Source organism: Mixophyes fleayi, chromosome 6 (genome assembly GCF_038048845.1).
Source record: "Mixophyes fleayi isolate aMixFle1 chromosome 6, aMixFle1.hap1, whole genome shotgun sequence".
NCBI lineage: Eukaryota > Metazoa > Chordata > Amphibia > Anura > Limnodynastidae > Mixophyes > Mixophyes fleayi.
The window spans coordinates 85,209,026-85,221,631 of NC_134407.1; the positions used below are offsets into that span (position 1 = coordinate 85,209,026).

Sequence of the window (12,606 nt, forward strand, 5' to 3'; positions counted from 1 at the left end):
TCTAATTGGTTATTCTGCATTAAAAGCTTTGCATTATGTTGCTAGAAATCAGCAGTTATCTGTAAAACAGATTCCATGTTTAAATTCTTGCCTAATATCTACAAAGATATTAAGTGTGTAGTACGCATTTCTATACAAAACCAAACAAGTTGGAGTACTCAATGAAATTCACAGACTTGACTTTCCTGTTCAAGGTTTGAGCTAAAAGGGTGGTAAATGGAGGCCAGAGAAATCCTGAAGTTAATTGAATAAAAGTGCTAAATTCCCATATACAGAATACATTTACAATTAAGTTATGTTTCTAGATGTTCGCTGTAAAACTGGTCGTCAATTTTGTTTTGTGAACTTGTATTTGGTATGCAATATACTATGGCCATTTTGTACACAATGCTTAATGGTTATTAGATAGTATGTATCCATAAATACAGTGCATAATACCTATTTTTATGAATTCATAGAAAATAAAATGGCAAATGCTTCTATTTACTCAACAAACAACATTGAAAGCCAAAATGAATTGGGTGTTTGTCAGACTCCCGTCCCCTAAACAAATAAAATAAAAATAAAGCACACACTTTTTTATTACTATACAGAAGTTTTATTATTCATCAAGGCAGATTATTGAGAACCGTCATATTCTGCACCCTAAATTTTCATAAACTCAGCAGCATACCAAGTGAATGTTGTAAGTGCTTGCATTAGAGAGGTAAACCACTTATATTGTAGAACACCACCGCTATATCCACTGGCAAGATTGTACAGAGGGATGGGATACCATAGGCACAGCTGCTTTTGCTGGATGAAATCTCCCATGATGGTCAGCTAGCTGTTCGCTAAGAATTGTGGGAGATGTTATTAGTCACAGCGTGCTTTCTGAAAGTTGACCCCCCTCTTGTGGTACCCAACCCTAATCTTGATCTACTGCTGGATTATAAATTGATGGCGCAGCGGCTACAAACACACATATTATGGACATTCAGTGGTTGGTGTGGCACAGTTATGCTTTTGTCCCTGTAAAGAATCTAATAAAATAATTATGAACTCTGAAATTTAAGAAAAATCAAAATGATAGAAACACAGCCCTCAAACTAAATGCACTGGTATATACACTGGTTATACTAGTCCATGTGTTACATCCAGCAGTTTCAACAGGTTATTGTAGTGGAAGAGAGCAAAGTAAGATTTTTGCTTGATTGATACAGTCTTTTGCCAGAATGCTTTCAGGATTGCAAAGTGTTGTATATAAAGGTATACAGTTTTGTTTCTGGTTTAGAAGATTTCTTGCATACATCAAAATAATAATTCAACAGCAACTTGTAAACTTTACCTGAAAGTAAAAGAAACAGTTACCAGCATGGTTAAATTATAAATAGACAGTACTTGTGATATTTGCAAAAGTGGTTATTATACAATACAGAAGTGGTATACAATTATTACAAAGTACTCACCAACTGTCATGTTCTTCTTAATAAGGAAGTCGTGCATTTTGTGGACATCATGCATTAACTCCTTGTCCCCAAAGGTGAAATACACAACATCTCGTCCAGCTTCTGCAGCTGCCAGAAGCTGTAATAAGGCTGCAAAGTGACAGAACAACAGAAAATTAGCCCGTAGTTGAGATTTCCATGAGATTATCAAAGAAACAATATGGGATATTTCTGGAAACTGGTACACCTGAAAAAGGTGCTTTAAAACACTGCAACCAACCAAACGTTTAGGAGAAAGACACAAGCTGTATAGATGCTATTGGTTATACATTTTTCTGATTTAGAAATATGGACATTTTAGGTCATGCCAAGGACCCTGCACATCTATCGAAAACACACCTCCTAATACAGAAGACTTATGCCTAAAAATTCAGCTGCAGGAATTGAGACTACCCTGCAAAAATTGTGACAGTTGGATGGTGTTTTCATGTCCCCACTGCTTGCCAGTAGTACATATATTATATGCATAAATCCACATTTTTAAAAGTCAATTTCCTTTACAAAAAAAAAAAAGAAGTAAATAAAAACAAATTTCCCAACACCTTTGCTCCCCCCTTACCCAAAATAGGCCCCTTCCTTGGGACTCCTCCTGTGAGCTGAAGCAGACTATGGTGAAATTGGGCCCCTCCTGCTTCCATTAAGGTACTACTTTATGAGGAAAAGGCAATAGATATGAGATAACTATTGGCACTATGACCTTGAACATCATCTGTCTGAGACAGTGCAATCACAGGTCCAGTCCAATGGCAATAAGGAAGTCAGGCGACACTGGGATAATATAATAAGCAGCCGGGTTTGATACACAGTGAAGCAATAAGGCAAAAAGGTTCAGGCAGAGGAGTAGTTTAAGTACAATCCAAGGTAGATAACTTGAGGCAGGAAAGCTGCAACAACAAAAGGACTAGATTACTGGCAGGAGCATAATAATCTGGCAAGAAGACAGAAACAGGCAAGGCTTTTATAGGAAGTCAGGAGCTAGGGTGTGCTGGAACATCAGGAGAATAGTTCAACTGAGCTAGAACACAGAGGGAAGGCAGGGAGCTCTCCAGCAGCTCGAATAGCTGAGTCAGCAGTCTACAGAAGCAGAAACACAGGTTCGAATTCCGATACAGGGGTCGACATAGGGCTCTTCTTGCCACCAACTGACAATTAAGGGGGGATTTAATTGGCCCCAATGTCCATCTGCTCCCGTTGTGGCTATTGAGGTAAGGAACATCTGTTCATTTTTCCCCACACCTCCATGAGGTGCGAGGAAGAATGAACGGAGATTTCAGTCTCCACATCAGCACTATGTCTCTATGGACTGTTCCGGAGACACATCGTGCTGAATTGAATCTCCCTCTTCGAGCCCTTCTTATGGGGTCCCATTTTCATCATGGACCCCAACAACACAGAGGAGAGAGGCCTAGAGGAAAAAAAAAAAAAAGGAATCTGGGGGTGAAAGATTACTTTTCAAAATTTTGGATTCACAAACGTAGAATTGACTTTGAATAAGAATTAGTAGCCTAAAAACTACAAGAGTTAATCACTGTACAGCAACATTACTTTATTAACATTTTTATCCTCATGAGGAAAGAAAAAAAGGGTGCTGATCCCTAGTATGAAAAGTGGTGTAGGGGTTGATACATATAGGTAGAGAAAGGGAGGGGTTACTGATCTGTTTTGGGAGAAAACTTCTAACAGTTTTATATATTTTTATAGAGAAAAGGAGGGATAGATAAGCATGCCAGAGGAAAAAAAAGAGGGTAGGATCTACCATTAAGGGGAAAGAAAGGAACTGTGGGCTTTCCTACTTGGAGATAGTGATGGACAATTTGTTGAGTTATTATATGAATGAATTTAAAAAGCTGATGATTCATGAATCTATGTGCCTCTAAGTTTATGTACATTAACATGGTTTGCTCCAAGAAACTGATAATTTGCCTATCTCAGTGGATAGGACATATTATTGTCTGAGGCTGTTTCTACTCTGCATTGTTTCAAGTTATTCTCTGCATTGGTGATTTTAGGCTATAGTTTAATGTAGACATATTGCTACAATTGAACAGTGTGCATGGTACCTGTATTTCTAAATACATTTAACTACTCTTAAACACTGTTTAAATACAGAAATAAAAATACATGTTTTTAAAAACTACATAAAGAGGAAGCTAAATGTGAGCCTAAATTTAAAAAGAAAACAAAATGACACAATAAATGCTTGTACATATAAACATTTCAATATCCTGGGGCTTTCATTTAAGAATCGTAAGAATGTAACATTAAATCTCTGGATCAAGGTTGTATTAAAATCACGGTCTATAACCCAATTTGATCCATCTACACTTCATTAGTTTGAGCCACATTCTAGAAGATGTCACTACATTCTATAATAATCTGTATACAACTTCCCCAGGATGGCTTGTTGAACAGCTTTTTCCTGAAGGGCAAATCAATCATCAGTTTCTTCTCTCTATACAAGTGAGTGATTTACAGCCTACTTTCCTGTTTACGGTAGACAATCAATTGTGCACACTATTTTTATGTGCCATTGATATGTCAAAGAAATATCCACAAATTAGTTAATTTTTTTGTTTTCTATATTCCTTTCTGTGGATAAATGTCCTTTTAGCTGAATCTAATAAGGTCATGCCAATAAATCAGTGATTAGAGGTGGGCATTTTACTGCCAGTGATCTCAACTACCATGGTGCTATAAGTTTTAACTGCATAAACAAAATAATTATCTATTACTTTAAGCAGTAAGTTAAATATCACTTTATTGAGTATTCGGTCAGCTACATCCAGACTCTTTACCAGCCGCTACATCCAATCAGACTCTTTACCATCCTCCAAAGTTTTAAATGCTCCTTAAAAACCCATCTGTTCATTAAAGCCTACCAGTAACCTGCCTAACACCACTCTCCGTGGCCCATTCTGTGGTGCCCCCCTCTTTTCTAAGCCTCACCTCTCCGCATTAGATTGCAAGCTCTCATGAGCTGGCCCAATCTCCTCCGGTCTTCAGTCTGCTTCTACTTTGCCAACTGAGTGTCCTTGCAACATACCTCTTGCATATTTGTACAAAACTTGCTTGTTATTCACCTTACCTATTTTATGTTATGTTATATACGGTTTCATGCTGATCTTTTTGCGAATGTATGCTTCTTAAATGTTCTGTATTTTGCCTTCTGGTCCTTTATGTATTTGTAATATGCTCTACTTTCCCACTATATGGTGCTGCAGAATTTGTGGCACCAAATAAATAAAATATAATAATAAAGCTACAAATGACCTTTCTGCACCCAAATCCTGTTGCCAGAGACATCCGCATCATTACATATGTAGGAACCAAAGGCAGCTATAACAATCCATAACATAGTTAACATGCATGCCCCCCCAGTTTACAAAAGACATTACAAAAGGTTTCAATATTTCATAAAATACCATGTTACCGTCAACACAGCTGTGCACATTAGATCCTTCATTTGTCACTCATATTGTTTGGGCGTCAAAATTAAATCTGAATATTTTTCAGCAATTTGTAACTGCATATGATTAAGATAAATTGCCTCTCATCACCCCCAAGATTGATATGTAATGATCGCTTAAACAGTAGTTGAAAGACACCATTTAACCAAGCTATTAATTTAGCCAAGCTTCATCACCTTCATTTATAATCCCAATTGTAATGAACTCCATACGAATGGGCGGAAAAAAAACTTACCCACAATTTATCTTGATCATTTTAGATTGTAAATTTGTAGAGGATATTGAAATGAAACATCCACAAAATATAGTCTAATATGAACATTGACACATTACATTTATATGCTACATTTACTGTGCAAAAGTATACTGACCTCTCATAACTATTCAGGGATGGAATACGGTCACTGTATCAGTAACCAGCTGACAGGCATAAACAACAGTACACAATACCATATTGCAATGCTCTCTATTCCCACCATTATTTAGTACCATACTTCCATATTTCTAAAAAGTCTTCAATAATTAGCACGCATTCTTTATATTATAACCCCATTACATGCAGCACAGATGTATGCTGGCTTGCGTACAAAATTTAAATTGCATTGCTTTATTTAACCTTATCTCTTTAAAAAAGAAAATTGTCCAATTCCCAAGATCATCATCAGACCTACACTGGTTTCTGGACTAGCCTTATCTTTTCCTTAAAGCAGGAAAGTAATGTGATCAGGGCAAGGGACCAAATTATTGTACAGATGCATTGATTTGGGTCTTGTAAATCATGATCTTTCTACTGATTACGTATTTTGCAGTAACTTTATTGCAACTGATAATTGTAGGGTGTGTCCAAGTCATACAAAACCACAACTGCTCGTAATGTTTTTACATATGTGGGCTTACCAGATGTATTCAACTTGTAAAAAGATAAAAGAAGAAAAAAAGAGAGAAAGAAATGAAAAATAAAAAGAAAAGAAAGCTTCATAAGTCAAAAATAAAAATAAATAAAAATAAATTCTAATAAGATTGAGACAAGTGTCTAAAAACATTTTTTCTTAATAATAAAACTCATACAGTGAGGATTATGAGGCATCTGTAATGAGAAATAACCTGGTTTTCTGCGCAGTAGTGAAGTAAGCTTGGTCAAATGCAGCTGAAGGATGCTGAATGTACTTGCTTTAAGGCTATATGTTTATTGAAATGAGTATATTAGATTGGTGACTATTAACGATCTGAAAATGTTACTGCTTATTTAATAAAATATTCTAAGAAAAATACATGCACTTTAACCAATTAGGCATTGCCTTTCTTAAATCGGACTCTCAGACACCACAGTTTAATACATTTACCCCTAAAAGTGCCGGTGGTATAGCCATCCTAAAATGGATATATTTGGGAGAACAATCGGATAATGAAAAACAAATGATAAACAAACAAAACCAAAAGGGGAAGAAGGGTACAAGGACTGAGGTTTGGAAATGAAGGGAAAAAGGTAAGAAAACACTTCACGACCTATAATTGGATGTAAAAGCAGAGTCATTCCTAAGGGTAAATGTATCAAGCTGCAAGTTTCTGGTGGGTATGAAAAGTAGAGATGTTGCCTATAGCAACCAATCAGATTCTAGCTATCATTTTGTAGAATGTATTAAATAAGTGATAACTAGAATCTGATTGATTGCTATAGGCAACACCTCCCCTTTTCAAACCCGTCGGAAACTCACAGCTTGACACATTTACTCCTAGTCTCTTCATTTCGGCGGCCTGGATAAAGAAAAGGAAAGAAAGACATATTCAACAATGAATAGAGGTGGAATATGTTGTAAAGGATAAACCTGGCTTCTTCCATTAAGCTACTTGGAAAAGCCTCAATAACAAAGACAGGCTTCCAATTTAGACAGAGAGAAGTGGAACTTATAATGATCTGGTAATATTACATCCACCAGAGTCAAGTGCAAGCAAATTCTGAGTATTGTCCCCTAGATGACATTGTGATGTCATCTATGTCCTTGTTAAAGTCTAGCCTATTGAACCATTCCTTCAGGGTTGGGGAAGAAGATTACTTCCAATGCATAGTTAAAACCGAAGAAATGTCGAAAGAAAGATTTCTTGTATCTCAAAAATCGGGATGTTTATCAGATTGAGGAGCCAGAACTCTAGGTCCTCCCCACCGGTAATTTCAGATGATATTTTTTATAATGCTGCGCCAATATGTGGTAATCCCAGGTGACTCCAACTAAATGTGCAGTGGGGGGAAAGGGGGGTACCCAGCAGTGTTACATCTCCAGCATGTGCCTGGGACACCTGGGAGTCTTCTGCATAGTTAGTTTGGGCATCTACATCATGTGGCAGCAACTTTTTAAATATTTATAGATGGTGTATAGTTTAAAGCAGTATATTGTGCTTTCTGGCAGACTGTTTTTAACAATTAAATTTAAAAAAAAATCTCACCTATTCATAGCTAAATTAATTAGAGCACAGATCCTCTACTAAATTCTTAGCCACAGTGAGCTGCATTAAATAAATACATATTATTCACTTTGAACTTCGCAAACACATTTCATATATTCACTATCTTTATGGATTGCACGCATTTTCACTTCCAGTCATTTTGTTATTTAACATACAGCACATTACATTCATTTGCATAGAACAGTCTCTCTCTGGTACTATGCTGGGTTGCCTATAGGGATTTGTATTGGTCACTGTTATACTTTATTGTTTGTATAAATTGTCTTAGGAGTTTATATGATGATGATATACATATTTACAATTATCCGCAGTAGTGATTATTTAGGAAGCTTCCTAGCCCAGCTTTCCAGGTGTTTTGACTATCATTTTCTCAGAAGAAAATTGCATATATTTTTGTTTATTTGTTGTAGGCCTTTGCATATTTTTTTGTGTGCATAGATTATAGGGCATTTTTTTATTACTTTGGTTTTATTTGCCCTATTGTGCACTATTCAATCCATATAAATAGACGGTATACATTTTTTGTTCTCAAATGTACTGTTTGGCTGGACTGACAAAAAAAAACAAAACAAAAAAACAAAATAACCGAATTGCAAAGCAGATATGGATTCACACACACACACACACACACACACACACACACACACACACACACACACACACGCGCACGCACACACACACACGTTGAAGAATTATCATTCGGCCCATTTTTCTTCTACACCCATCAAATCTAACAGGCTCAGATTTTGATGACCCCACCCACAGTACAACAATTGGTCAATTTGGATAAATTATCCAACCAAGATAACACATTGGGGTCTACTTATCAAACAGTATCCCCCTGTTAAAACATTAAACATAACTGAAAAGTTTCCCTGCTGTTAGCTGTGCTCCAAAGAGCAGAGCTGGACTGTGCATGTTTGGGGGGACTATATGATCCCTCCCAGTCACCTGAATCCACTTCATTTACTGCACTTTGGGAGGTTTCTCTGCGCGCATGCCGAGCTTTCTGGTCGGCGCATGCGCACAGGGATTTAAAGCACCAGGAATCCACATCGCAAAAGCACCACAAGTGAAGAGTCTGTGAAAAGTAAGTATTACACTTCATAGGAACAGCCGTTTTTCGGAACGGCTATTCCAGTGGATGTTTTTTGATAAATATGAAAAATCTGTCAATCCTTATCTATACGATAAGGACTGAAAAGTATCTTTCGTATTATGCGGTGCTTCTTAAATAGACCCCATTGTGCGGTCAGCATTACCGATGAGGTTCCCTATTAAAGACAAAGAGCAAACAATGCGAATCTTAAATGTTTCACCTGTATTGTTAATATTTTTACATTTGATTAAAATTGTTAAGTAACTGACATCAGAATATTATGGAATTTTTTCAAACCAAGTGAATGAAAAATAATAATACTAATGTGGGTTGGAGGCCAGGAAACAGCCTTTCTACAACTTCATAAATAGTCCTGCTTTAAAAGATGAACAATTTATTACTATGAATGACAAACCTGCCACCCAGTGGAACCAGTGAAATTGCCAGTTTAATACTTTCATATGACTGGATATCAAACTCAATCTCACATGCTGGACTATTTACACCAGTGATGGGCAACAGGTGGCCCTCAGAGTCTTCATCTGCGGTCCCCAGCTCCTTCCTGCTTTATTGTCAGATGTTTGTTATACTTGTAACACTTATTTAAAATGCCTGCTGATAAGTTATGACAAATAGGTGTCTCCTACTATGATTAAATATATTGTTTTAACTTATTACTGAGATTGAGGGTAATGTGTGGCCCTCAGCATCATAAGGCCCCAGAAGTATATCAGGTTGTCCCTCACTGATGTACACCTTTATGTAGGCAGAGAGATGGTTTATCATTTGCATAATACAAATTGCTAGAAACTATACAGCACAAGTGGAATTTAATTAGCAAAAATAAAAATTAAGGTATTGCGCTTTTACTTAATGTTCTCCCTATTTCATATCTCTGCATACCAATGCCAAGATCATTAACATATTGATGGCTATAATCCCAATGCTTTGTCAATACCATTCTGGAATTAAAATTCTGTATTCCCTCTAGAGACTGAAATCATCCCTGTGGCATCTGTTTATGACCCTTTCTGTTTTTAGCCCATGACCTTATTGAATATTCTTACCTATAGCACAGCTTTCAGTCTACTGACTCATAAATATATCTTCACTTTAAATTTATTTCCAACCCTTAAAAAGTAAATTGCATTACAAAAACACACACACACAAAATTAAATTACACTCTCTTTCAGGCAATATATTATATTTTGAGGTCAGCCCTCCCGTAATACAGTCATTGCCTAATCAATGACGAAGTCCATCACCATCATCACACAATTTGCATCTATGAGATGGCTATGTCTGTGCATACACAAGGTGTCCCAAAAACATTGTACAATCATTGTACAAGGATTTTTTTATTTTCTTTTTACAGATGTACTTCCTGTTTTGTCAGGTGACAGTAAGCTTACATTTGCATGACATGTAAATGAGCTGTTGATTAAAACAGTTCAGCTTGTGTGCAGAAGGATGTTCATATTATAAGGAATTTAAAAGTCACAGTCAACACGATGAAAACCACAGGCAACACGCTACCTTTTTCTTACAAAACACCAAAGAAAAAGCATTTCCACAGTATAATACCAGTCTGTCCATCACCAGCTTCATCAGATACCATCAAAAATCAGGAGTAAAGCAACTCAATGAAAATGGAGGGTAAATATAGACACAACATAGAACTCATTCTATTGGGAAAATTATATATACTCACATCCATACTGCTGATATGCAACATCACCACAGAGCCATGCAAATATCTCCACCACATGGCATAAGCACTTCAGATGTCACTATTATTTTCAAAAAATATACTGCAAGACTGCTAATATCTGAATCTTCAATAGTACCATTACATAAACCTCGAAAAATCAAGTTACATTATAAAGAAACTGTGTAGCGGACAAATAAACACACTGTTTAATAGAATATAGAAACAAAGTCGATAATATAATGAATTAAGGGAACAGCCACATATAGAAATAAACAAGTGATAGTCACTTGTCCATAGTCACAGAACAGATGTAGTTCAAAAGGGCATGCTGACAATAAACGTGCAGAAATATACCAACACAACGAGCAAACTGAAGGAAAACACCCCCTCAAAATACACATAATTAGCTAATGAGAATTTGGATTTTCAGATGGGTGATGGTGTTTACCCATCTCTCCACTTGCTAGTGATGCTGCAAATCTTCTTGGTGGAATATTTTGAGGATGATCTCTTTGGTGTATTTGTTTTATTAAAATAACCCTTCCATTTTCCCTTCCATATTCCCTCAAAAGATGTGCCTGAAATTCTGACCAATTATTTTTATCAGGGATTAATTCATTAAGGTTTGAACATGTTATTATTATCTAGTTACACAGAATTACAAGCTCGATGTGTAGCTTCAGAACAGAATGGAAAGGACCACCAGCAACCTAACATCTTAAAACACATTTTAGATTTGGATTCTATTGGCTAGTTATTTAACGGATGTAGTTTTATACACATAGAATTTCACACATGTTTAGAACATATCTCATTCTGACCATTTTATACATTTTTCAGGCCCTGAACATGCTAAAGTGCTAAAAGGATTACAGATTAGCTACAGCAATATTAGTTTTACTTGATACTCTTTATTTGCTGGGTTGCTAAAGTAATTGAGAAGAATAATGTAGATAAACATTTTAAGTAATTATCAACCATGGCTCCCAGGTTTCTCAAACTCCAAAAAACCCAAATACCATTAACATCAAAATTGAAAGTACAAATTTAAAACACAAAATAAGGGTAGATTGGAGAGCAGATAGTTTTCTGTGTATGACAATACAGTAAGTACTGCAGTTACACCTGTGACAATTTTGAAAAAAAATCCTAAATCCAGCAAATTTCAGTTTGGCCAAATGAATCTGATGTGAATGAGTTCTCTGTACAGCGCTGCGGAATCAGTGGTGCTATATAAATAAATGGTGATGATACTGATGAATCAGGCACTTCAAGAATAAGGAAAAAGTATGATTGTAAAGGACAATATTTGCAGGTCGCTGTCAGTACAAAGAATAGAAGTGATGTTTCAAAAATAAAGGGAAACCTTTTTTTTTTTTTTTTTACAGCTATTTTAAAATTTTATCTTTTTAATATTTTATTACTCACATTTTAACCTAGAATCGCCCTTGAAAGCACCACAACCCCAGTTGCCAGTTGCGATTGCCGACAGATTCTCTGGCTGGATTCCTTCACGGAAAAATCCACAGTAGGCCTAAAGCAAGAAATAAAAAAAATACAATTCTTATGAAGTCTGCTTGTTTAATGCTTTAACAGCACTCCAAAAACATACTGATAGGTTAATTAGCTGCTATTAAATTGTCCTTAGTCTCTCATGGTCTGTATGTGTGTATGTTAGGGGATTTAGATTTGTAAGCTCTAATGGGGCAGGGACTGATGTGAATGAGTTCTCTGTACAGCGCTACGGAATTAGTGGCGCTATATAAATAAATAGATGATGATGACAATACACAAGTTAGGAAGGTGCTATCTTTTCATGGATATCATTGAAGTACGAGGTGATAAACTGACAAGGTCAAACTGTGAATGTCCTGCAGCAAAATTAATATTTCATGCAAAATGTTAACATTTATTGAAATGAAATAGCAGGCAATAAAAATGTAGTCACAGTAGAAAAACATCTATACATCCACTGGTTCTTTAAGAAAAATCAGATGTTGCTAAATTATTTTAAATCCCACCTCTGCTTCCCCACTCAGTTTCACCCTGTGTCCGCCCATCCCCTCTAGAATGTAAGCTCTCATGAGCAGGGCTCTCTGTCCTAGTGTTTTCCTTATGTAATTAGACAATTTACCGGGTTATAATTATTTAGATTTGTTGTTTGTATTTATTTAATTTTGCCATTTTGTTGTATGTTCTAACCCCCTATATACAGCTCTGCGGAACCTTTGATGTGCCTTATAAAAGACAATAAGAATACTATTCACAAGAGTAAGCTGAGCTTATGGCTCACGCACACCTGCTTTAGCAAACTTAAGTCAATTGTATTGTCTACATTGCTTTTCATGTAACGTGTTGAAAATATTATGAAACAAATA

At 36.1% G+C, this 12,606-nt stretch overlaps 1 protein-coding gene across 1 annotated transcript in view; it reads right to left on the minus strand.

The window, feature by feature from the left end:
- Positions 1-575: 575 nt before the first annotated feature.
- Positions 576-12,606, minus strand: part of PARG (poly(ADP-ribose) glycohydrolase) — a 100,440-nt gene continuing 88,409 nt past the window's right edge. Inside the window, exons 16-18 of the mRNA XM_075217000.1 lie at positions 11,657-11,762; positions 1,449-1,577; positions 576-1,327 (exon numbers count right to left, since the gene is read on the minus strand). Coding sequence (XP_075073101.1) covers positions 1,221-1,327; positions 1,449-1,577; positions 11,657-11,762 — 342 coding nt within the window. The 3' untranslated portion in view covers positions 576-1,220. The remainder of the gene's footprint in view (positions 1,328-1,448; positions 1,578-11,656; positions 11,763-12,606) is intronic.